The 27,856-nt window shown below is 40.8% G+C and overlaps 1 protein-coding gene across 2 annotated transcripts in view; it reads left to right on the plus strand.

Annotated features, from left to right (window-relative positions):
• MSH6 (mutS homolog 6) overlaps positions 1–27,856 on the plus strand; it is a 95,942-nt gene that overhangs the window by 61,633 nt on the left and 6,453 nt on the right. Inside the window, exons 1-4 of one of the 2 annotated variants that reach the window (XM_083827810.1) lie at positions 20,918–21,145; positions 21,537–21,739; positions 23,928–24,100; positions 25,217–27,761. In XM_083827810.1, coding sequence (XP_083683936.1) covers positions 20,937–21,145; positions 21,537–21,739; positions 23,928–24,100; positions 25,217–27,761 — 3,130 coding nt within the window. In that variant the 5' untranslated portion in view covers positions 20,918–20,936. Of the gene's footprint in view, positions 1–20,917; positions 21,146–21,536; positions 21,740–23,927; positions 24,101–25,216; positions 27,762–27,856 lie in introns of those variants that run through there. The other variant, XM_083827811.1, reaches the window with a different exon arrangement.

Here is a 27,856-nt window from a genome sequence, read left to right on the forward strand (position 1 = left end):
CCAGCAAGCCATGTCCCTCAGCTCTGCCTGGGAGTGAGCTTGAGTGCATGGTAGAAGGAAGGGAAGAAAGTAATGCCATGTTTCAGCTGTGCAGGCTGGGTACACCATATTCACCCTACTTCTACCTGCAGTGAAAAAATGGGAGAATGGATTAGATTTGGTGCCAGACCAGAGTGTGGGGGAGAAGATGTAGCACTTGCACATCTCTCACTTTCCTCTCTTCCTCCCCTCATTCCTGGCTTCCATTTATTCCCACTTTCTCACTGTCATTACTACCTGATCCTCCTGCTGAGTAGGCAGCAGCAGGAATTACAGACTTTTCAACGTATATACCTCCTCTTGATACCCACCTCATGGGTGCACAGCGTACGCCTTCTTGCTCCACTCTGGCTATGGCCCTACCACTTGTTTGCCCAGGGGAAAGCAGCAGGCTTTCAATGTGCAAGAGATGAATACCCAAGAGGGATCTGGCCCACGGTACAGGAAACATCTTAGCTGGCATGCCTTGCTGCAGCCTAAGCTGTCCCATGGGTAAGCTCTGTCTGAATCAAGTTCAAGAAGTACTCCAAAAACTGTCAACCTGCCATTGAGACAGCATGATGTATGTCCCTGGAGTCAGGCTTTAGCAGACAAGCAGAATCAGCCTGAAAGTAGAAACCACAATCCCAGAGCAATAGCCAGCAGTTAATTAGGATTTCACTAAGAATGAAGTTGGCAGGGACAGAGAGGCATATTGCTAAAAACGTCTTGGCAGGTAGCAGGAGAAAAGGCAAAAACCTGCCTGACTCAGCTCTCTTTGGCCATATTAAGGTAGCAGGAGGCCCTACAGCATGCATTTGCTGAAATCACCCTCTGTGGGTCTCCCTTTGGTATGTAGTAAATTCCTATCAGTGGATTCTGCGCTGAATCCTGCTCAGTCCTGGAAAAAAAATGATGAAGGAGAAAGAACCATTCTTCCCGTCAAGGAAATTTTTGTCTTAAAGCAAATACATACAGAGTGCAGCAACTAGTAGGTGCAGCACGCTGAACCTATCTTAATCCGTCTGCAAGGCCCCTCGTCCCTCAATAGAGTGAGCAGTATCTTACAGTTTACTAGTCAGTGAACTTCAGAAGCATTCAACTCCTGCATCCAGGTCATTGATAACGACATTGAGCAGAACCAATGCTAGAACTGAGCCCTGGGGAACACTGCTAGTGACTGGCCACCAGCCAGATGTATGCCCATACAAGCCCATGTTACCTGCCATCCAAAAAATTACGGGGAAATAAAATAAAATTTTATCAGTGTAACAAAGTGGAATCCTTATATAAAATTGCATTTGATAAACAAGTTCTTGGACAAAGGTTGGTCAAAAAATTAGGGATGACCAAAGTCTCGATTTTTCAGTCTAGAGCCAAAACCAGTTTTGTGTGTCAATGACTTTATGTAAGTTTGGGATTGTTGTGTTTCCTTTTGCAGCTATGAGAGGCAGCATAATTAAGTCCATCTACCTATTTATTTTGGTAATTATCTGTACTATGTTTATAACATTTTCATCATAGCTGTTGTGACACCACAGATGGCAAAGCTCTGCATATTGGCTGTGGAATCAGACTGAGAAAACCTCAGGGCTTTAACTGATGTTTTTAAAATCCCTTGTGAAGTACTGCAGACACCTATTACCTCATATATGCATTGCTACTGATCATTACATGTGGACAATTTTATATTGCAAAAACACATAACAAGGCTGTAGTATATCAATCCCATTTTTCTCAAAGCTCAAAAATTTTGAACAGTCTGCCTCAAAAAGTCCTATTTCACCTGTAATAGTTTCAAGTCTTAGCTATAATATGCTGAGCTCAGACTGAAATTAGGAAACAGTAACCCTGTGAAAAGAAGGGTTGCAATTCTCTGCCTATTATTAGTACATCAACACTTCATTGTAATGTCCAGAGTCTTCAAACATAAGACAAATGAACATGATTCTGCAAAACAAGCAGGAGGAAAAAAATATATATATTTATATTCCTATGTGTTTTGTTGATTAAAGGACATGCATTTAATTGATAGGGGAATGAATTTGAATGGGCAGGAAAGGCAAAAGTTTAAAGTACTATATTGCTATAGTTGAAAGCCTGGTGTCCAAGAGCCATTGTCCCTTGTAAAGGTAGAGACTGATGGTTCCTAGCACAGACCACGAGATACCATGTGACAATTGAAAGTCATCATGCAACTAGCTGCAAATTCCAATCTGTAGGTCAGAACCGAGGCACAATGTGTACGAGAGTGCGAGAGACATTTAAATTGGTGTTGCATCTCATTTGTAGATAAAATCTTCACTTTCCAGTGACATTTCTCTTGCTGAAAGCCATTCTGTACTCTGAGAGTTCATGATTTTTTTTAAATGTAAATGTCTGAGGCTGCTGGAAGGCAGTGGTACACTAAGTTACACTGTGTGACAGGCAGAGACCAAGCCATTCTAAGAAAACCCACTGATCTGAGAGGCGAGGAGAGAATAAACGGAAGAGAAACAAAGCAATAGAGTGAACACATTTATGAGCATTGTTTTTAAAATGTAAAGCTAAAATAATATTTCATAATAATTTATCACACACGCTAAGTATGCATTTACCACACTAAATTTAAGAAACAGAGGCAAGTCATATATAAGGACTGTGCTTATTTTATAGGAGAAAGAAAATCGGGTAAAGAGGAGTAAAAATTTCATCCTGCAGTGGAAAACGAACATTCGAGACCACCGGGGCTACTTACTGCGTTGGGACTGCTCAAAGCCTTGTTATGCTGTTTAAATTCATGAGTGACTGAAAACACAGCTGGATATCAGGTATTCCTATGTTCTCATGGGAGACCTAATGTATTATTTCATTAAAACACTCAGCCATTTTTAACTGCTTAAAGATTTTCTGGTTTTCCACGTCTAGCTGATAAAATATATTTTTTCTCCTTATCACTCTTGGTCATTCTCTTAGACCAACAGTAATGTTACTCTTGTTTTAAAACATGTAGTACTGGAAACACCTGAAATAATCAGTGAGAAACATGAGAACACTAAAAATCAGGGGAAATTGTAACTTCATGGCAATTTACAGGAAAAGAAATTCATTAGGTGAAGTTAAACTATATCTCCCTGAAGATCACAAGATTTATTGCAGCAGGTTAAAGTTGTTCCAAAGAATGGTCACTGTTACCAGAGTGCAATCTATAACTGTCATATCGCAGATTGCTGCAGATCTCCTGCAACTGGCCACTTCCAAGCCCCATGCTGGGGCAAGGTATAGGTAGCTACCACACTCCTGAGAGCAGAAAGCTGGATGAATGTGCAGGATTTGAAGATCCTTATGTAGTTTTGCTTGTCTCTTGAAAGAATAAAAATATATTTTTATTTATATATTTTATATATTTATATATTTTATTTATATATTTATTTATATGTATATTACATAGAATTTTAATAATACTATTCTGTTATTTTTATGTTCTGTATTTAAAGGGCTTTATGCCATCTCCTACTGTATTTCAAAATCAATTTGCTCCTTTGCTTACACAAGTTCCAGCTCTAACACTGGAAATGCTATAAAGGATGACTAAGGGGAAGGAATCATGGTTGTTGTTCCCTACTTGGTTCTTATAACCTAGATCTTAATACTTCAGTTTATTTATTTATTTATTCATTTATTTATTCACCAGTGCCTCTGGAAATAAAACTAACTACAGGGGGAAAAAATCCCCTGAATCTCAAATCTATTTACAGACCCAGCTGGGCACGACAAGCAAATGTAATGCTGATGGTCACAAAAATACAACAGATATTAATAAAACATAGAACATGTTTCAGAAAGTGAAGAGCTTCCCACCACTAGGAATTACCAGAATATTTTTGTAATTTTGTAATTTGAATTTTGAATTTGATTTTTTTTTTTTAATTTTTGGCAAGAGTGAGACTAACCCTTGCAAGTTATTTATGAACTCAAACTTGATAGAATGCATGCGGCAGCTAACAGAAAGGTATTGCAAGCTTTTAAACAACTTGATTTCACTAAATGCAATTGAGGACTAAGAGATATCAGATTCATGCAATCATGTTTTTCTTATCTAACAATTCTTATTAATAAATCTCAGGGACCATTTTAAAATTTGGTATTTCCTGGTGCTCCCTTTTTCTTTTTTTTTTTCCCACTACTTATTTCCATCACACATCTGCTTGTATCCACCTAGCAATTCCGCTTTATTATGGTGCTATGCAAATTCTGTTCAGGGAATACGAGCTGGGCCTAGTGAATCCAACCAGTGAGGAATTCCTTCTGTCTGGTGAAAGCTACTTGAAGACAGAATCTGACCACTAAAAGCGCTAGTTCCAAAAATTTCTTAATATAAAATGCAATCTTTAAGGTACATGGGTGGGCTCATTGGGTGAGCAATGTTTATGTTACCTATATTTATTTGCTTGCTCTGACATGTAGATTGGTTACCAACTCTCTCCAAATTATTTTTGCAAAAGTAGAGCAGCATATCTTGACCCATATTATGACTTAAACTCTTGAAAGAACTATATAGCAATTCCTTCTTAGCAGATAACAAAATAGAAAGGAGCATCAGAAATTTACTATAAATGGAAATTGTTACTTCAAAGATTATTCTACAAATTTAAAGTACTAAGAGGACTTGAGCTGTTCTTTTCTGTAAAATATTAGAAATAATTACTTTCCCTACCCATACAGTTGATATTTCTTTTGTTAGCTGATGAACAGTCTTTATTGTGGTTGATATATTATCCCTTAAAAGTTCTTTAACCTACATCCCAGCAATAATTAAACTGGTATTGCTCTGAACAATGCAATGTAAAATAAAGTTTATAGTTAAAGAATCTGAACACATTTTGGCTGTCAAACTGTCAGCATGCATTAATACCTGGTTTGAACCTGACTGAGCAGGAGAGTCCTTTTACCATAATAAATAAATAAATGATACAGTTTTGGTGGGTGTAAGACAGTTTTTCCTTGAAGCAAGATAGCATTTGTCAGTGTCATGCTAAAAGAAAGTAGGGTGACTGTTTTGTTCCTAGAAACCTTTGATCTCTTGCTTCACTGATCATGCCAGGTAGCTTGAACTCCTGAGACATGTGGGCATGCACAGAATAGCATCTCTGCAGGGAAAGTCTCCATTGCTATACTGCAAAGCAAGGTTTACATTTTCTGTAATTGCATGATTCTTCCTGTTCTTCTTGCCCATACTGTCACAGAGCATGAAGGGACAATAGCCTACCAGATTCCTATAACATGTCTCCTGTGAAGAGGCAGCCATCCCCTGATTGCCAGTCTGGGATTCCTAGAACTGCAATCTTTCAGCAGCATTTGAGCTGACACAGTGCAATGCACATGGCAGATTTTACCCAGTTTTGTAATCTCTGTACTGTTTAAATGACTTACAATAATGTTAGCTCTTGCGCTAGTACTGCTGTTTCTCTGTGGGAACATTTAGGGAATACTGTAAATCCTTCAGTAATTTTATGGGCAAGACTATATAATACACTTATTTTGGGCTTCAGCTCACAGTATCATATGATTATATCAGAATCCAGATATGGTAAGCTTCTTGCCTTTACAAATAGCTTTAAAGGAAGAAGAAACTCTTTAAAATATGAAATTGATGCAATGTGATATGTCTGGGAGTGTGAAATGTGCCCTAAAGAGTGTGAACTCCAGAATACATTTTCATTTGGTATTTATCCCTGAAGCCAGGATCCCAGTGAAGCTAGTGACAACCAGGCATGCAAAAACAATGAAAATTCAGGAACAGATAACTGTGGCAAGCCCTGCCAACTCACTAAGTCAATGTGCCCTGCAAATTAAAGGAACTATTACAGGTTCTCCTGCTACTCTTGCCTCCTTTCTTAAATTAAAAAGTTCCTGTTTTTCATTGCTACTTCCACTGAGTGTGTAGGACTATGACAAAAGGCCACTGAGTATGGAGCAATGGAAGGCTTGTTGGCAATAATTATGGGCTCTGAATTCTCTTTTTCTAGCCATCCATGGGCTACAAATGCTGTCTCATAAGGAGATGCAAAAAATCAACCTAATGCAGCGTAGTGTTGAAAGTTCATGAATGTTGCACAGCTTGATAAACTACTACTTTTCTGTTTAAGGAGCCCTGGAAGTACACATGGGGATAAGGGAAAGAGCTGAATCTGTCAGGAAGCTGTGATTAACGATTACGTAGTTAGAGCCAGAAGCAGAAAATAGCTGTAACTCTGCAGAAAACTAGAATTAATAGAGCCTATTGATTCCTTTGAGCCATAATGTTATCAGCCTGCTTTACTCTCAGTTTATAGAAATTTCCATTTCCATCTTTTAAACTCATTTGTGTGCTGTAACTGGAGGCATCATCTGGCCTTTTGATATTTGTTACTATTTTCATCTGTTATCATTTAAGTGGTTTTGCCATTAATGAAGGCTTTTAGATTTCTTTCCTCTTTGAGCAAAGCTGTTTTAATTGCTTGGCTGCTAATGAGCTAACAGTAGTTGGTTTGAACATTTGTGATCTGATAGTGTATTCTCAAGGGACTAAAAATATGCCCATTACTGATTTACTAGAATAACCATGACATTTAACTGACTGAGGTCTTTATCTCATGCTGAACTTAATGTGACCTTTGGTATCCTATTGGCTAGCAGAATAAAGAAAATCTTAACAAGGAGTGAAAAGAAAATGAAATTGAAAAAAGTAGTCATGATAAAGCATCTCGACTTACAAATATGAACAGAATTAAATGTATATGTTTGTGCATTTCTATTTATTTTTACTTCTTTCTCATTAGCCCTATTTTTATGGTTACTATTTCTGAAGAAAAGAAGCTGGAAGAAGAGAAAGATGGTCAGAACTTCATTTTAAGTAATGAAGGAAATACATTGACAGACAGTAAATGTAAAAAGAAGCAAAACAGCAACATGGGCCTTACCCTGATTCTCTGCTGCAGCTCCGATTGGAGCTGTTGAAGCTGCTCATCTCCTCCTCCCCCTCAATGTTACGGCCTCTCCAAGATCCGTGGGCATAACCAAGCATGCAGATTTGCGCTGTGTTAGCTGAGGTACTTGGCTTTACTGAATCATTCAGTGTGTTGCCCTGCCAACAGCTGAGGTCAGAAATACTGCAGGGGCAGTAGCATCCATCCGAGGACGGATGATAGCTGCTGATAGCAATCCCAATAGCCCAGCTCAGCTGCCAGGAGAGCACTTCTGACCAGCTAATTTTGTGTAAATCCAATGACACTAGATTTTTTACTACTGTATCTCAGAGGAGAATGTGACTCATAAAAACTGTAAAAAAGGGAGAAACAGTGCGTCGGTTTGGAAGAACAGGAAAAGAAGAACACCCTGGAGGTGTTCAAGAAAAAAAATGGCTTTAAACTAAAAGAGAGTAGGTTTAGATTAGATATTTGGAAGAAATTCTTTATTATGAGGTTAGTGAGGCACTGGAACAGAGAATCTGTGGATGCCCCATCCCTGGAGGTGTTCAAAGTCAGGTTGGATGGGGTTTGAGGAACTTGTTCTGGTGAGAGATGTCCCTGCCCATGGCAGGGGGGCTGAAACTAGACAAACTTTAAGGTCCCTTCCAACCCAAACAATTCCATGATTCTATTTTATGAAAAGTTAGGAGAAAAAAATGAAAGGGAGACGCTGGCTGTTGCTCTGCACAAACCATCTGTATCTGTTTATCAGTGGAGCAACAAAGATCATAGAATCATAGAATGACAGAATATCCCGAGTTGGAAGGGACCCATAAGGATCATCAAGTCCAACTCCTGGCACCGCACAGGTCTGCCCAAAAGTTCAGACCGTGTGACTAAGTGCACAGTCCAATCTCTTCTTAAATTCAGACAGGCTTGGTGCAGTGACTGCTTCACTGGGGAGCTTGTTCCAGTGTGCAACCACCCTCTTGGTGAAGAACCTCTTCCTGATGTCCAGCCTAAACTTCCCCTGCCTCAGCTTCACACCGTTCCCATGGGTCCTGTCACTGGTGATAACAGAGAATAGGTCACCTGCCTCTCCACTCCCCCTCGAGAGGAAGTTGTCGACTGTGATGAGGTCTCTCCTCAGCCACCTCTTCTCCAGGCTGAACAGGCCCAGTGACCTCAGCCGCTCCTCATATGTCTTCCCCTCTAGGCCCTTCTCCATCTTCATCACACTCCTCTGGACACTCTCCTACAGTTTCACTTCCTTTTTGTACTGTGGTGCCCAGAACTGCACACAGTACTCGAGGTGAGGCCGCACCAGCGCAGAGTAGAGCGGGACAATCACTTCCCTCGACCGACTAGCGATGCCGTGCTTGATGCATCCCAGGATACGGTTGGCCCTCCTGGCTGCCAGGGCACACTGCTGGCTCATATTCAACTTGCTGTCAACCACAACCCCCAGATCCCTCTCTGCAGGGCTGCTCTCCAGCGTCTCGTCGCCCAGTCTGTACGTATAGCCAGGGTTGCCCCGTCCCAGGTGCAGGACCCGGCACTTGCTTTTGTTAAACTTCATGTGGTTGGTGATCGCCCAGCTCTCCAATCTGTCCAGATCTCTCTGCAAGGCCTTTCCACCCTCATCCAAGTCCACAACTCCTCCAAGTTTGGTGTCGTTGGCAAATTTGCTCAAAACACCTTCTAGTCCTACATGCAAATCATTTATAAAAACATTGGAGAAGACTGGCCCTAAAATGGAGCCTTGAGGGACCCCAGTAGTGACCATCCGCCAGCCAGACGTGGCCCCATTTACCACAACCCTTTGAGCCCTGCCCGTCAGCCAATTGCTCACCCATCGTATGATGTTTTGTTTAGCTGTATGCTGGACATTTTGTCCAGTAGGATCCTATGGGAAACCGTGTCAAAAGCTTTGCTGAAGTCCAAGAAGATCACATCAGCTGGTTTCCCTTGATCGACTAGATGGGTGATCTTATAAACAGAAATCAAATTTGTTAGGCAGGACCTACCCCTCATGAACCCATGTTGGCTGGGACCAGTGACTGCACTGTCCCCCAGCTGCGCTTCAATAACTTCAAGGATCACCCTCTCCATAATTTTACCAGGCACTGACATGAGACTGACAGGCCTGTAATTGCTAGGGTCTTCTTTCTTACTCTTCTTGAAAATTGGCACAACATTTGCCAGCTTCCAGTCCAATGGGACCTCTCCAGATTCCCAAGATCATTGAAAAATAATTGAGAGAGGTCCTGCGACGATGTCAGCCAGCTCTCTAAGCACCCTGGGATGAATCCCATCCGGACCCATGGACTTGTATGGATCCAGGTGGAGCAGCAATTCCCACACACGTTCAGGGTCAGCTGGGAGTTTGTCATTCCCACCGTCATGGTCCTCCAGCTCAGGGTACCCTGGGTTGCGAAGCCCATCATCAGTGTTGAAGACAGAGGCGAAGAAGGTGTTAAACGTCTCTGCTTTGCCTATGTCATTGTCTGTGAGGAGACCCTCCCCATCTGTGGGATGCAGTTGGCCTTCTGGGCTGCAAGAGCGCACTGCTGGCTCATGTCAAGCTTTTCGTCCATCAGAACCCCCAAGTCCTTCTCTGCAGGAAGTAAAAATACTTGATTTTTCAAGGCTAATTGTTTTAGTCCTACCCAAAAGAAAAGTCTGTGGTTTCATCGTAATCAAAATAGAAAGTAACAATGATTGTGAGGTCAAACTGAACAGCTTTGAAATCCGATATTATTATTTCATTAGATTTTCATATACTTTCACACCATCTTAAATAGTTAACTTGATTTTGAAATATGACCTTATTTTAATATGAAAAAAGGTACTTCTCTTTATGAAATATTACATTAAAACAATCTTTTTCACATATTAGGGGAGTTTTCTATATTTGAGGCTGAAACTTACTGATTAAATTCACGTATGAATTTGCAAGGAGTTCCAGTTGATTCCAAATTGCATAATCAGCAAATGATTTATTTGCATAGAAAGTTTGGCTACTTTTATATTTTATTCTCTCCATTTGCAACTTTAAACAAAATTGTATATACTACAGTATCATGTATCCCATTACTTGACTGCATATGAAAGTAGAATATTGTAATTAATGCACAGAGAATGAATCAAATACACAGATAAGTCTTTTGAGAGTAATTCACACTTCTTCCTCTCTAAACTACATAAAATCAGACTTTCAAACTGTTTTTTTCTCAACTTTACTTACTGACATATCCGTCATGCTGTTTCCATACTATTAAACTGATGTAAACTAGAATCTAACCTGGTAATTTGCAGTAATCCTCTTTTCAATATCAATCTTCTTAAAAGCAGAGCTGTGTTGTGTGAGACCTCTTTTGCTGTCGTTATATCTGTTAGGGCTAGAGTGTTATTTCTGAATATGCCTCATATTGCATTCATCTTTGGATAACTTCTACGTATAACATCTTAGTAAGAAGATTATGACCAAAACATCAGGGAGAAGGGGGGGACTGCACAGGGTGTAAATCTGATATGAAATCATGATCAGCTATGTATGAATCACTCTTTCAAAAGACAAATGCAAATACTTAATGATCTAACCACATGCCTCAAGGAAATTTACATGGCAGTGAGGTACTCATAATAATTTAATAATGCCTATGCAATGTTAATGTGCTACCTAGCAAACCTAAGAAAAATCATTCATCAGTCAGAGAGAATTTCTCCTAGCTTCATTTTTTTTCCTGTTGCCTTCCTCTATACTTCAAAATGAATAATCATTCAACTTTTACTTTATAAAACTACCTTTTTGTTGTTGTTGGCAGAGGAGCTATTATTTAACACACACAGTTTTAGAGATAGATTGAACAGTACAAATATGAACTGGGCTGCATTTCACCAAGAGCAATAAGACTAGAGAAAGAGGGGCAAAAAGCTGAGAGTGTCAAAACGTGTAGGCCAAGAGAAAGGCAATTTCAGCATGGCAAAAATGAAAAACATTTATTAAGAACTCACTACTAACTGTACATACTGGCAGGATTAAAAAATGCTACCAACTATAACAAGGAGAAAAAACAGCTTATTACTTTACAATACTGTGTAAACTTGGAATTTTCCTAAGAAATGCTCTTGTATTAGAGCTTTGTACAGTTATACAAATGATCTCAAAGGTTATGAAATCTACAATATTACAACATATTATTTTGTTTTAACATAGCAACTGCTCTGGGAGAGGCCAAGTAGTAAGAAATCAGGCTAGCCAGATTCTGTAGTCCTGTAGTCTCAAAACATCATGTAGGGGGGTATAAGAAAGAATAATTTATAGAATTTTGTTAGAATTGTTAGATTTTTTTTCCTATAGAAAAGGATCTCAAAGTTGTAATGGCTTTCTAACAGTAATTTATTGTAAAAGAAGTACAACATAAAGATAGTAACAACTTTAAAATGATACCAATGATATCAGAAACTATTTCTCTAATTAGGTTATTTATTTCATTTTATCTTACTGTGTGAAGCACATGGAGGTGTCCAGTGTCCTAGCAAGCAGAACAGCATATTAATGAAAGATAAGAGATTAAACAAGCAAACAAGCAAACATCACTATCCTGAGACCAATATAAAGCACATTACATACTCTTGTAATTAGTGCTTTTTCTTCAGTGCTTTGGTAACTGCAGCAGACAGGCAGAATGCATTTTTATGTAAACACAGCATTGCTGGAAAGTAGTTTAAAACGTATCTAACGTGTTAGCTGAGACAAAGTGACCCATAACAACCTAACAGAACAGTGGGGTTCTGTGCACCGTCTTTCTCTTTGATATGTTCCTAATTGGACAGTTCTGATTTCATAATTGGTGAAAAACCAAAGTCCTTTGCAGCAATGGAGAAGGCCTGAGCATTCAGCACACATTTTTCTTTCTACAGATCATTTTCTAACCAAGTGAGTGTTGACTTCCTCGAGACATGTTAAGTTATGAGGAAGGTGATTATGTGGCTCCCTCTACTGCAGCATGCTAGGTGGTGTTGCTGGTCCCTGCCACGTTCTCTGGCTTGGCTATGACAAAAAAGAAACAGTCCTTTTAAATAAAAACAAACCAACCCCAAATATTACTCCAATAAATCTGTCTCAGTAAGGAACAGCTTTATGACTTGCTGAAGTCATGAAGATGTACTTCATTTCAGGTAGCAGAGCTGGCAGAAAGTCAAAGCATTCCACCCAAAGAGGTTCAGATGCAGTTGGAGACTTATAGCTCCTTTTAACGCATGGAGGTGCTGGTGAGGCTGTGAGACGTGGGGTGTTCCATCAAAAGGGCTCCAGATGCTGTCCAGCTGCAGATACACTCTCACCTTTTTATAGGTTCCTTTTCCGCCTGCTCACATTGATTTCTTGCCTCCTTTTTCAACCACTTTTCTTTTTCTCTCCCGTGCCCCTTATCCTTATACTCTCCTGTTGTCTTTTTCTCCCCTCATTGTTTTAGGCTATTTTTTCATTTTCTATCTTGTTTGTTTCACCACTTCTTTATAAGGCAAACTACTTTGTTCTGACAGCCCCAAAAGAAGCTGTTTCAGCTTCTTGATGCTGCAGATATTACAGTGCACCCACACCATGAAAAAAAAAAAAAAAGAAGAAGAAGAAGAAAAAAAAAGAGTTAACCACCTTCTACCATCCACAGAAGCATGGGAGTAAATGTGCTGCAGACCAAGGAACAGATTTGTGTTTCTACATGCAACCAGTCTCAGTGTGGTTCCACAACAGTGTGACCTGTCATCCCTGGGCTACACCAAGCTGGTCTGCTTTTCAATTAATCAAGTAGAAACAAATTAGTGATGACTCAGGACTACATTCAGAACTAATGGAGAAGTTGCTTGAATGGCAATTGGCAGTTATTATAGGCAGACTTCCTTGAAATCAGTGTAAACACAGCTATTTTGTAGCCATCTGGATTCACTATTGTGCTTGTGCAGGGGGGGGTCTCTTCACCTCTGGTCTGCCAGCAGCAGAGTTAACAGAGTATGCTGTGTAAAGGGCTACTCGTATCTTTGCAAAGTCAGTGAATGCCTGCGATGTGAGTTCATGTCTAACTTTGCGGTGAAATTAATTGGCACTGAAGCTTTTGCTTGATCTGCTCAGCCTGAGGCAGATGAGGAAGGCAGTGTCCAGCTGATAGATCGCTGTTGTCACCCACTGTGTCATCTTCAGCTATTGTGTCATCTTCAGTCACTCCAGCAAGATCCAATAAAGATGTAAAGCTATTGCCTTAGTCTCTCCCCACCTACTGATAGATGGTTTCTCCTCCTCAGTGGACAGTTAATGAAAATGGGCAATCCTCCACATACTACCGAAAAGATGATCACTTCTGGAAAGACAACTTTCTGAGCTGAACATCATGAGTTTGCGTGCATGTGCATAATGGTCCATTAGTGGAGGACTTGTTAGTGTTAGGTCAGAGGTTGGACTAGGTGATCTTGGAGGTCTCTTCCAACCTAGATGATTCTGTGATATGCATGGCCACACACGCTAGATGCACTCTAGTGAGGATGCAGAACTGTCCTGTTGAGTACCATTATCTGCACAATTGCAAGTTCCGTGTTTCTGTTTGTTTGTTCTGTAAAATTCACAATACATGATACCTTCCATGAAACCCATTTCCAAATCTCCAGCATTACATGAATTTTTAAGCTTATTAGAAAGGAAGGCATGTGCTTAGCTTTTATCTTTCCAGAGAAACAGTTGAAAATTAGGCCACCTGGAGCTTCAAAAATCACCAGGCAAATTTAAAAGTTCATTACATTTGAAAAACTTGCTATTTTTTTAATGTCTGAGGATGCCAATATAGCACAAGTCCTATCCTGCTGTCAGCTTACAGATTTCTTAAATTAGATGCTAAAGGAGTTCAGCAGTCCTCACCAAAAGAAAAAAAAAAAAAAGGCACAAAAAACTTGGGGCCATCTGTTTCCATGAATTTCTTCTAAAATTATGAATCTCTGTGGCAAGTGCTGCCCAGCTGTAATTGGCTAAGAGGTGAGTAAGCTAACACTTGAGGGAAGAAAAAAAAGACAGTGAATATAAACTTTACCCAGAAAATGAGCAGAATATAATTAAGATATTTAACCATTTTTCCAATAAAAAGTGTTTCAAACTAATTAAGCACATTTTCCATTCATACAGAAATAAATGTGTTTAGAAAGTGCATCAGTTGGATGAGCTAGAAAGCAGGACTTTCTCTGAGATCCTCCATTAAGATTTAAGGAAGAATGTGGGAGGTGATAGTGGATGCTCTAAGACAAGACAAAATTATTTAGGTGTAATTCTATTAGTAAAAAGCTGCTCTGTATTATTATTAATACAGGATATTCAAGACATATGGTAATAGATAAGGTAAGCAGTGATGTGGGAGTCCTCCATGTTGAAGTTGCCTTCCTGAAACTATGAAGAATGGAGAATGTGTCAAACAGAAGACCATTACTTGTGAAGCAAAACAAAGAAAAAATAGCAATGCAAAGGTAGTGTGTAAAATGAGACCTTGTCTCCTGGTAACCTCGAGGAAAAATCAGATTTAGTGATAGAGATTACACCTTAAATTATGCATGAGTGAATGTCACAGCTATAAACTTTGACTTCTGAGGTTCGGGCAGCACTGACAGAAGACCTGCCATGCAGCCAGTCTAACCTCCCAACCGCTCAGTGTCACATCTGTGAAAATGCCAGTGCCTACAGAACACAGACATTGAAACACAGAACACTGTGAAACACAATGCACGTGTCATTGCAGAACAGATCACCTCAATCCATGTCACCTCATCCTTGTCTTGATCTACACCTCCTGACATTCAACAAGTAAACAAATTTTGGAAGGCATTTGCCAGATTTAGCATCAAGGAAAAAAATGGAACTTGCTTAAACCTATCCATCTAGCTTAAACCTATATTCCCTGCTTGACTGCTGTAGAGATGTCATGCTACTTAATTAACAGACCATTCTCATGATCTGTCTTTGCAAATCTTTACATCAAAACTATTTTCCACAAGTCTGATTTAAACAGGGATTGATTCGGGGAAATCCCATGCCCTGTGCTACCCAGGTTAGGCTGTTTGATCTCAGGTTTTTTGTTTTGTTTTGGTTGTTTGCTTGTTTTTAGATTTAGACATTTATTGTTTGTAACTTGAAATTGTTAAGCTATATCATAAAAAAACTCACGTGTTCATACTATTTATAGACTCATAATAAAACAGATGGCAGGAAGCAAGATAACTGAGTGGCCACTGCAATTTTAAAAACCAGGAACATCTTGAACCCAAAGAAATCAGCAGAAGACTGTTCTTGATGGTTCAGTCATCTTCAGACATGGCCTGTTTCTCTTTTGTTTCCGGCTTATTTCTTTTACTTTTTTTTTCTTTTTCTTTTTTTTTGCACATTTTGTTATTATTTAGGGGTCTATAGTATATCACATGAGAAACAGATCTGAACTGGAGATGCAGTCTGTTCAAGTTTTTGGTTGGTTTCATGGGTTACATTTAGACTATTCCAGCAGCTCTGATCTCGCTTCAGACCTACATCTAAATGAAGGCATAATGCAAACAAAATATCTTAAAATGTCATTTATTCAGAAATCTTACAGTTTCATCTCTTGTTTTCACTGCTTTGTCATTTAAGGAAAATAGTAAAATGGTTTTAGCAACAGACTGTGAAATTCAAGGGACCGTAAATAATCATACATACCTTGCTGCTAAACAAGTTCTTCTAAAACTGGTACAAGGAAGCTGCATGTCTGCAGATGCAAAAAAGCATGGTGGTTTCTCAGCCTAGCTACAGAACAATAAGCTAGTTAATGAGCACTAGTCTGTAATTTATTTTCATACTCTTGCTTAGCCCTTTAAGTATGCTGGACGTTGAGGAGGAAACTAATAAGTAGAAAACAGCACAGAGGATAAATACCCTTTAAACCTTTTAACAACCCTTTATACAGTCATTTTTCCCAGCCTGCACAAAATTTGTATATTAGGGTATCTGACTCTTACCAGTCTACCAGATGAATTTTATTTATGTCAGTGACATCAGTCCTCATTAACATTTTGTCATGGTCATATTTTTTTTAACCCTTAGCCTTTCCTTGGTTACCTTATTTGCATTTCACATAATACACAGATATCTCATGCTGGAATTCTCCTTTTGGGGTCAATTTTTTAGCAAGGTCAACATTGTCTTCAGTCATGTCTATATTAGCATGATGAAATTATTTCTGTAAATTATTCCACCTCACAATGTAACAACAGCTCATTATTATTAGATTGGTCCAGCACACTTTGTCACCAAGGTAAGGCTCATAAAGCATTTAGCACTGCTTTAAGGTTACATCTGATCATCTCACCTCTATGGGTGTAAAAGCAGTTTACATCATCCTCAGAGAAAGGACATGCATTAATAAAGTGAAGCAGTGGATTCTTCTTCCTACTTCCCGTTAAGCTATTTGCATGCCAGTTATTTCACTTGATTTTGATAGAATCACTAGGTGTTTGCAGCAGCCTATATAAAAAGCAATTGAGACTCACAGCTTTCCTCCTTTGTTGTGTTTTGTGCCAAAAAGTGAAAATAAAAGATATTAAAAAATTACCTGGAGGCATGTTTATAGTACAAGAGAAAAGTGAAAATTGCTATATTTTGTCCCAGTAGAACAACTGCAGGATATTGAAATGAGAAAATCTTACAGTTTTGTTAAAAAAAAAAAATAATTAAAAAATCCTACCTTTGTTATTTTGTTCAACAGATATAAAAAGAGAGGTAGTGCATTTATCCTTCAAACACCCATCAACATGAAACTTCCTAGACTACTCTTGAAACTAGCTATCATATACCTCTTTTGTGAATCAATTAGCAAATTCTGCTTGAAGAGGTTCTAAAAGTTTGTTATCAGCAGTTTGTTTCTTGAGCAACAGCCTTCAGGTAAAAAGAAGTTTAAGACAGTTCTGCAAGAACAATTTGTATATACCGATAGCATACCTAATACACAGGATGTTACCAAACATCAATACCTTGCAGGATGCAAGGCCTTCATCCTCCTGAGGGCACCGGTAGGCATCAGAAGCCCATGGCCCTGCCCGTGGGCCCAGAGGCTTCAGGTCTTCTTGGCCCTGGGCATCCAGTCCCTGCCTGAGTGGTGCTAGCTGACCCTGGGCCTGATCCACTCCCTTCTTTTTTTTTTTTTTTAGGGTTGGTGCTGTGGTTACCAGTACCCTGCTTTGCCCACCCCGTTCAGATGCTGTAGGTCTGCATCCTGGTCAGCAAGGGCATAGCCTGTGCCAGGAGCACTCTTGCTGTTCTCCCCAAGCCTGATTTGCTCTTGGCTGTGCCTGGCAGCTTCAAGAACTGTGTGATCCCTCACCTGAGGAATGACTCTTCCTTTCTATATTTTTTTTTTCTGAAGAATATTAGAGATAGCAAACACTACAGAAAATAAACAACCAAGTGTTGATCTTTATTTATTTTATTTTGCTAGTCTGTTGTGGTTGGTGTTCTGGGTTTCCTTCTTGATTTATGTAATTTCATTTTCCCAGAAAGATCTCAAAATCACCTGGTTAGCATTTGCTTATTACAGCATCTAGCAAAAGAGAAATGAGTTATTCCAAACTCTAGGAGGAAGCCTAAGCACAGCAGTCACTGAGCAAGGTAGTTCATGGATCCTACTCCACCATTAACATGATCAACAGTCCATTTCCCTTTCCTGTATCAGATGCCAAGATGGTGCCATATAATTTGATAAACCAAGGTGTGTTCTTCAAAGTTGCTTCAGTTTCAAAAACTTTAAGATACTACCTTGAAAAAAAACCAAATCCATGCCTTTTCCAATGCACCTAGAATGGAACTTATTCAGAAGTACTTAGGGAGATAAAAAGTACTGTTGAAGGCAGTGTGGGTGTATTTGTGCATGCACTGGCAGAGGGAGAGGGAGGAAAAGAATCAGAATAAATAGAGCACTTCTTTATATTAAGCTGAGCTTGGTGTAAAGTCTATGCTACAGCACTTTAACAATTCCCAATGGTTTTCTCTGCAAAAGAGAAATAATGATAAAAAATGATCAATATAATGATCAAAAAAAGGAGAAGGAAAAAGAAGGATGTTTATAGTAAGTTGTCAGTAATATCACTTACCTTTCAAAGCTTCCTACAAAAAAACTTTGAAGATTCATGTATTAATTACACTAAACCCTAGCCTGCTGAGACTGGTAGAAAAACAAGTAGAATTATATATCATACTAGAGGGAAACTGAAAACCCTGTCACAAAAGCCCCCTCTGTGTTCATTTGTGTGAACGGCTCTACAGGTATGTGTGTGGATGGAGAAACAGGTACTAGAAAACAGCAGGCTGAAGAGAGGGAAAGTATGTGCCAAGTGGTAGCATGTGAAAGTCTCCCATGAACTGATAAGCTCCGGAGACTATCAGTCCTGCTGAATCCCCAAAAACTGATAAGCTCTTAACAACGAGTCTGCTGAATCTGTCCAAATCCACTAGCATCAATAATGGATTGTATAACCCAGGCTACGTCCAAGAAGGCTATTTGCAAGACTACAAAATTACCTGTGTAAAATACACACACATGCACCCACGCTGAAATGAAAGACCTTGAGGGACTTCCTGAACACCTACCTCAAAGCCACTGGTACACCAATACATGCCTCTGCTAGTCTCCCAAGTCTTGCACCAACTAGATAGCTGTGAATGTGCGTGTGTGTGAACTGCGTGAGGGAATTCATGAGCGTAACGTGTCATGAGTACCTTCTGTGGTATCAAAGTGCAGAGCTACCCTGGTTTAGGGAGGGTGCCTGACATTGGATCCAGAATTTCTACAATAAGGACTTGGATATATTTCCAATGTGGTATTTCTTAAGTGGCCAGCACCATAAGTGCAGGAATGCCCAGATCCAGACACTGCAACATCACAGACACAGAGAAATTGTATCACCGTATGGGACAAATTAAAAAGCTGCAACCCAAAGTACTGATTTTCTCAAGGTTGCAGACTCCAGGCCACTTACTCAAGCTTCTGGACCACGTGGTCCTTGAACTGGAGCATCTCACATACGAAGAAAGGCTGAGAGAGCTAGCGCTGTTTAGCCTAGGGAAGGGAAGGCTTGGGGGGAACTTATTAATGCTAGTTTGAATATTAATACCTGAAGGGAGGGTGCAAAGAGCACTGAGTCAGGCTCTTTACAGGGGACAGGAGGCAATGGACACAAACTGAAACAGGAGGTTTCCTCTGAAATCAGGAAGAACTTCTGTACTGTGTTGGTGAACAAGCACTGGCACAGGTTGCCCAGAGAGGCTGTGGAGTCTCCCTAAGGGAGATATTCAAAAGCTGTCTGGACATGGTTCTGGGTAACCTGCCAGTATACTGCAGGTTATACTGTAGCACATTGCACTTCAAAGTTCTTCATGGTCTGCATACTTCGGAATCCCCTAGGGTGTTCTCAGGAAGCTAAATGTCTTTCTACTTAAGTTTGAGATGTGTGTAGCTGAGGACACATCAGATTGTTTTGGAGGCAATACATCATGCATTAAATGGAAATTATGCACTGAAATTAAACAGAGATGATTCTTTTGGAATGAATATGCTTTTAAAATACTTCGGTATTGCTTGGGTTTGCCTGACCTCTTGTGGTCAGGTCCCTACCTTGCAGTTCCAAAATTTACTCTCGGTGGTAGCGCACCTGAGACGTTTTTTGAGGGCTACAGCTGTGCTGAAGAGAAGACATTTTGGTTTGCAATCCTAAACGGCAATTTTAGAGAAAGAAAGAGCTAATCTAAAAGACATTTAGTGACTTTTTTTTTCTTCTGAATTTATGCAGATAAAAATAACTTCTTATTTTGCTCTGTAGTATTATAGACTAAGCGCAGCATTTAGGATGACATGGATTGTACTGTAACATATCAAAAATTTGCTTTTAAGGGATATAGTCTCACCACTGAACATGAAAAAAAAAATAAACACATGGGAAGAGCACCAGAGAGAAGAGATCCAATTACTTTTGCAGAGATTGCAGGCTATGTATTATATGAATGATGAAGCTGCATAACTACAAGCTTTCCCCTGAAGACTAATTCTTAATAGGACACCTATAGGTAATGAGTAAGATTCCCCAAAACCTGCAAGCTGTAAAAAACATACAGATAACTCCATCTCCTCTGCAGAGCACTTGATGCTCTTACTTTTGAAGTACTTTTACTTTGCTGTACTGCACATCTGCCAATTTTCTGAGAGTAAACGCAGCCGAGAAGTACCATCTTAAATTAGGAGACATTTCTTCTCAGAAAGAGCAGTCAGGCATTCGAAGTTTGCCCAGGGATGTGGTGGAGTCACCGTCCCTGGGGGTGTTCAAGGAAAGTTTGGACCTGGTGCTTGGGGACATGGTCAAATGGGTGACAGTGGTGGTAGGGGGATGGTTGGACCAGAAGACCTTGGAGGTGTTTTATGACTTTAATGATTCCATGATTCTATGATCTTGCAGCCGGGCAGCAGTGCAGGCAGCTGGCCAAGCTTCTGCTCTGGCCACAGCCAGCATCCTTCCCACAGCATTACTGCTCTTGTCCTCTGCAGCAAAGGCTGGAAGAAAATCCCCATTGCAGGTGCACAGCTTCCATTTCCCTGCAATGTGTATATATATATAAATATGTGGGTTTTTTTGTTTGTTTGTTTTTTGTGGGAAGGATCCTCCCAGCTGTACATCAATCACAACAATCGCCACAGCCTCACTGACTGCTCGTCTCTGCTGTAGGCAAGGCGCAGGGCTGCAGCGCCCGCGGCCCTCCCCCCTCACACCGCCACGCACCGCGCCGCCAGGCCCCCAAAATGGCGGCTCCCGCCCGCGGCGGCGTGTGCCGAGCGCGGGATGAGGGGGGCGGAGCCTGCGGGGGGGGCGGGGCGCGCGCCGGCCGTCTTGGCGCGCGCGGGGGCTGTTGGCGCGCTGTCGGCGGGCAGCGCTTCGCGGCCGGCCATGTCGCGACAGAGCACCCTGCTCAGCTTCTTCCCCAGGGCGCGGGCGGCGGCACCGGCGGCGGCACCGGCGGCGGGCGGCGTGGAGACGCGGCGCCGCGCTGCGCGGGAGCAGGATGGCCGCCAGGCCGCCGCCGCCGTGCCCCCGAGCCCCGCGGCCCGGTGCGGCGAGGCGGCCGAGAAGGGGCGGCGGCGCGGGGCGGCCGCGGGGTGAGCGGGGACGGGGCGGGTGGGGCGGCCCTCGGGGCCCGGGGGGGGCCGGGAGGGGGCTGGGGGCGCTGCTGGGGCCCGGCCTGCTTGGGGCCAGCATCGTCGGTGTCTGAGGTGCTGGCTGGGATCTGCTCGGTGTGGGGTCCTGGGGAGAGCAGATGGGAACCGCATCAGAAAAGCAAACAAAAAAAGCAAAAATCTGCAAAGCAGAAAAATAGCGTAAGGAGAAGTCCGAATGTGGTCGTTTTTATGGGCCGTGTAAAGCAGGTCACGCCGCTCAGGAGCTTTCCGAGACCTCCAGTGGCTCAGAAGCAAGGTGCAGTTGTGTTTCTGAAGAAAGCTGTTTAAAATGTTAAATGCTCATTAAGTTCTATGTCTGTTGTCTTTGTAGCGTCTCCTGTGATTATTCGCCTGGTGACTTGGTCTGGGCCAAGATGGAAGGTTACCCTTGGTGGCCGTGTCTCATATACAACCATCCGACCGAAGGAACCATCGTCAGAGGGAAAGGGAAATCCACCCGTATCCACGTCCAGTTCTTTGACGACAGCCCCACAAGGGGCTGGGTCAGTATTAAATACTTGAGGCCGTATAAAGGTAAGGGATGTAAATATACGTTTTTGAAATGAAAATATGCCCCTTGTTTTGAAAGCATAGGTATGGAATATAGGGTATAGTATTCTCCATAGAAAATAAGTAGCAAAACCAAAATTAGCATTGAGTGCTAAAGCATGTTCTGTACTTCGTAAGTTTAGAGAAAACAAATTTTTGTGGGTTTCAGGTGTGTTTATGGTTATACAGTTCTTTAAATATAAAACACTCTGCCCTCTTGTTTGTTGGATGACAATGCAAACTTGAAGTTTGCTTATGTCATAGTGTTTTTTTTTTTCTTTTACTTCTCCCATGCATATAAAGAATATCAAAGATAAATCCCTGAAATCCTGAAAAATGTTAGGACTGTCAAACCTAAATTTTAAGCAGATATTTGGGAATTGCAGTTTGACCAGAGTAGAAAGATTAGGCACAAGATGTAGGTCAGCTAAAATTACTTCTTTTGTGGTGTTATTTCTTGTAAGCCTTGAAGTACAGTTTTGTTAAAATGTTAACTTGAGAATTCAGAGTGTTAGGGTGGTGCTTGTAGTTAGAGAGCAGGATTGGCACTCATCGTCTTGAAGAAATGACTTAGCCAACTGATGTAAAATCATACGTAATAAAAAGTTAAATCAGAATTTTGCATAATAAATCTGATTAATTACGATTGTTATATAATGATTTATAATGTTACTCTGGCTGAAAACCGTAAATCATTTGCTGTAAACTGTGATACCACGTTTCCGTAAATTGTCATTGTGTAAGCCAAACGAGTACTTTTGGTGTATTTTTGGTAGACTGTAAGATTTGATTATTCTGTCAATGAAACAATTTTGACTTCAAAAGGTTCCTTCATTTTTAAAAGCCAATTCTATCTCATGTGATCATGTAGTCATCTTTTGTTTACACTGAAGTGTATTACAATTAAGCCATAATTATTTTTAAATTAAAATGGTACTGTTATTATTGTAGACAGCTGAAGGTATTCTAAAAGAATCACATATGTTTTTAACAGCTTATAGTTACGCTTAGAAGCAAATACAGGTGAGGAGAACTGAGCTGTTTATCAACAGAGAAACAAGATATATGAAAGATGCCCAAGCACAGAAATGCTGGTGTGTCTACAAGAAAGGTGGCTAATACAGAACAGACTAGATTATTTAAAATGCATACTTTGCTTTTAAATTGAGATAAAAAGCTCCACTATTAACCAAAAAGACTCTAGCACTCTCTATTAGTTTAAGAAGTGGAAAATTTTCTTATTGTTGTATTGCTTGCAACTGTGAATAAGTATAGACGCCACAGGGCTAGGCTTTTTAACAGTTGAGCTTGCAAGAAATAGTGGTTTATATACAGATTGGTTAAATGAATATGAGTGTGTTGCAGACTTGAGTATGCAGTTAAATTATATGATGAGATTTGCTCCTGTCACTGTTCAGTTGTCATTATTGAATGCAAAATACTTTTAGATTTTTCTCGCTGCATTTGCAAAACAAAAATTAAGATCCAGTTTGTTTGTGTGTTGCATATGTGATGTAGAAGGAGCTACTTTTAACTCCATACGTAGCTACTGTGAGCTCAAATAAATTAATTTGAGAAAGAAATCTGTTTGGCTTATATTTGAGATAACAGTGGACAAAAGGCAGTGTATTTCTACAAGTCCAGCTAACTTGGAGCTGAATCTTCAGTTCAAAGCAGCCTTTGAAGTGATTCACAAGAACAGGTACAAAGACCTGTTCAAGCAGATACTTTTGTCTCATGCAGACAGCTAAACTTACAAAGCAGAAAAAAATTATTCTTCCCCATCTATAGCATACTCTTCTCTTCTTTCTATCCCCAAGCTTAATGTACATAGTACATTATAAATAGAGTTTACTTCTTGAGCATGGCGTTAAGATGAATCCCAGCTTCTCTGGGATTCCTTTCTGAAAACCAGTCTGTAGGTTGGCTGCCTTTGTTTTTGTCTTTGTTTATAGGTAGTTGTCTCCTACAAAGAAAGAGGAACCGTGGTGCTAAAGGGATGTGAGAGAAAGAGAGAAATATATATGTTATAGTATAATACATATTAAGTATATATTATGTATTTAATATATATGATGGTTTGAATATATTTAAAAGTGAAGGATGAACACTAACTAAAGGACTGGTTAAATGCTAGACCAACTTCAGTTTCTGACATGTTGCTGTTTTGTAGGTTCATCAGATGGGGAGGCGCTTAAGGGAGGTATGTTTTATAGTACAAAACCTGAAATTAAAAAAGCCATGGAGCTGGCCGACAGCGCAATGAGTAAAGATAAAATTAAGCGACTTGAGCTGGCAGTATGCAGCGAGCCTTCTGACACGGAGGAGGAGGAGGAGGAAATGGAGGTAAATTTTTTCTTACTTGCTGTTGTTTTCAGAAATAATACTGTATCTTAGAAACTGTCTCTTGGAGCTAAGCAAGGAATATCCTACAACTCTGTAGTTTAGTTATCACTGCCTATCTGCTCTTTTATCATGTATGCATGTGTATCCCTATGTCTTTTTTGCATTGCCTTTGTGCTGTTAGGTTATATGCTGGTGTCTCACCTTTTCTAGTAGGAAGGAGAAGTCTAATATTTCTTTGGTGTTCCCTAACCTCAGATAAGTTACATAACTTCTTTAAAGTATATCATCTCTGCTCATTGATCTCTCCCAAGTTAGCCCAGGTTACCTGCCTACTTTTCAACTCAAAATACTTTTCATTTGCATCTCTATCTTCTCTGCTCGTGTTCCAAGTTCCCATAAATTCAATCTGAAATTCTCATTTGCCATAATGTAGAAATTCATAGCTTTTCGAGTGCTTGATTTAAAGCATTAAATTGGATTTTGGAGCCTGCCCTTGTGGAGCTGCACCAAAGTGCAAATTCTTATACTGTTAGTAACGATTTGTTGGTGGGGTAGCTAAAAGGAGATCTTTTATTGTGTTGTGTGCACATAGTATTTGAATTATTCACAATACAGTTTCAGTACTGCCACGTGTATTGGAACAAACTTCTTTGGAAGGGAATGGTATGAAGAAAGTGCTGATGTGGTGGGGGTTTTCCTTACCTCCTCTGTCAACGTGACCTGTCTATTCTTTTTACCAATTATATTTCTGACACAGGCCAGGTCAGTAGGAACAAAATCACACCACCGTTAGCCGATGGTGATGTTTCTTTGCTAAATTTCATATACTGTACACCTTTTATCCTGTTTGAAAGGCTTTTTAATCAGGATCACTTATGTGACGTTATAAGTGAAACAGTAAGGAACACAAAGAAGAGTAATTATGCCACAGGCAGACAGTCGTTCATTATCCAGAAAAAAGTCCACGAGTGTAAACTGAATTGGCTGTGACTCCCTGTCTTCTGGCTCAAGCATCATAGCTACTGCATTATCCTGCATTTCCAAGCTTCTTTTTGCAGCTATGATATTTTACTTTGTAGCCAGAATTTTTAATAGGCTAAATAATTTATTTTACAGCAGTCAAGTGAAAGTGCATCAGGTGACAGTGATGACCCGAACAGTGAGGAGGATGTGAAGGGCAACAAGCGATTAATGAGCAAGGGAAGTACCACAAAAGCCAAAAGAAGAAGAGTGTTGGATTCTGACAGTGATCATGACGGTTCTGATGTAGAGTTCAAGCCTGATGTGAAAGAAGCAGCAAGCAGCGAGGAAGCTAGCAGTGGGGTGGAGGAAAACGAATCTACTGACGCAGAGACAGATGAAGAGAGCATTGCAGAAAGTCCTGTAAAAGTCTCTTCTAAACGAAAGAGAAGAGATGTGAGCAAGCCTTCTAAAAGGAGCAGCTTAGAAAATGGGCGTTCTGAAGCACCCAAGAGAGCAGCAACGGTTTCCTCGGAGGCCAAGTCTAAGCTGACATCGTTTGCAGCACCTGAAAACTTTGAATCTCAAGCAAATGCTTGCAGTGGAGGAACTGGTGGCTTTGCAGTATGGGAACATGAGAAACTTGATTGGCTTCAGGAAGGGAAGAAGAAAGATGCACACAGGAGGCGACAGAGTGACCCTGATTATGACCCACGTACTCTGTATGTACCTGAAGACTATCTGAACAAATGTACGCCAGGCATGCGGAGGTGGTGGCAGCTGAAAAGTCAAAACTTTGATGCAGTGATTTTCTACAAGGTTGGAAAATTCTATGAGCTGTATCACATGGATGCAGTCACTGGTGTGAATGAGTTGGGCCTGATATTTATGAAAGGTTCTTGGGCCCATTCAGGTTTTCCAGAAACTGCGTTCGGCAGGTTCTCTGACGTTCTAGTGCAGAAGGGCTACAAGATAGCCCGTGTTGAGCAAACAGAAACTCCTGAAATGATGGAAGCACGCTACAAGTCAATGGCCCACCCAACAAAGTTTGACAAGGTCGTACGTCGAGAAATCTGCAGAATCGTTACCAAAGGCACTCAGACCTACAGCATTCTGGATTGTGATCCGTCGGAGAACCATAACAAATACCTTCTGTGTGTTAAGGAAAAGGAAGACTCCTCTGGACAGCGTGTTTATGGGGTCTGCTTCGTTGACACATCAGTTGGAAAATTTTATGTAGGCCAGTTCTCAGATGACCGGCACTGTTCGAGGTTTAGGACTCTAGTAGCGCATTACACTCCCGTGCAGGTACTGTTTGAGAAGGGGAACCTGTCTGTGGACACACAGAAAATATTGAAAGGCTCACTTGTTTGTTGCATTCAGGAAGGGCTGATCCCTGGCTCCCAGTTCTGGAATGCATCTAAAACACTAAAAGTTCTTCTCGAAGAAGAGTATTTCAAGGAGAAACAGAACTCTGAAAATGGGTGTTCTCTGCCCTCTGTGATCAAGTCTCTGACTTCAGAGACTGACTCGCTGGGATTAACTCCTGGTGAAAACAGTGAGTTAGCCTTGTCAGCTCTTGGGGGGTGTGTCTTCTATCTCAAAAAATGTCTGATTGATCAGGAACTGTTATCGCTGGCAAACTTTGAGGAGTACGTCCCTGTGGATATTGATACTGCAAAAACTGTGAGTTCCAGTAGCTTCTTTGCCAAAACTGACCGGCGGATGGTGCTGGATGGAGTCACCCTAATGAACTTGGAAGTTCTGCGGAATGGAACCAACGGAACCACAGAAGGAACTTTGTTGGAAAGGATTGACTCCTGCTGTACGCCGTTTGGGAAGCGGCTCCTGAAACAGTGGCTCTGTGCTCCGCTCTGTAACCCAAAATCCATCAATGATCGTTTAGATGCTGTTGAGGACCTTCTGGCAGTGCCAGACAAAATGTCTGAAGTTAGTGAGCACCTGAAGAAACTTCCCGACCTTGAAAGGCTGCTCAGCAAAATTCACAGTATTGGATCACCGCTTAAAAGTCAGAACCATCCTGACAGCAGGGCCATCTTTTATGAAGAAATCAAATACAGCAAGAAAAAAATTGCTGACTTCTTGTCTGCACTGGAAGGGTTTAAAGTAATGAATGAAATTGTCGATGTCATGGAAGAAATTGCCACTGACTTCAAATCTAAAGTACTTAAGCAGTTAGTCACCCGCAAAGCCAAAAATCCAGATGGACGCTTCCCAGACTTGAGCGCAGAGCTTAAAAGGTGGGATACTGCTTTTGATCACAACCAGGCTCGAAAGACAGGAGTGATCACTCCAAAGACAGGCTTTGACCCCGATTATGACAAAGCACTGCAGGATATTAAAGCTGTTCAGGAAGATCTCCACGTATACCTAGATAAGCAACGCAAACTGCTTGGCTTCAAATCCATTTTGTACTGGGGGGCCGGCAAAAATCGGTACCAGATGGAAATACCAGAAAGCGTGATATCACGTAATTTACCTGAAGAATACGAGCTGAAGTCAACCAAGAAGGGGTATAAACGTTACTGGACCAAAGACATTGAGAAGATGCTGGCTGCCATGGTTAATGCCGAGGAGCGAAGAGATGCGGCGCTAAAAGACTGTATGAGGCGCCTGTTCTACAACTTCGATAAAAACAGCAAGGACTGGCAGGCAGCTGTGGAATGCATCGCGGTGTTAGGTAAGAGGCTTTTTTTTAGTTTTATCATATAGCAAAAATAATCTTGCGTTGTAACTGATGAAATCTGACCAGGATAAGCAAAAAAAAAAAAAAAG

This window comes from Anser anser (assembly GCF_964211835.1).
Source record: "Anser anser genome assembly, chromosome: 3".
Taxonomy (NCBI): Eukaryota; Metazoa; Chordata; class Aves; order Anseriformes; family Anatidae; genus Anser; species Anser anser.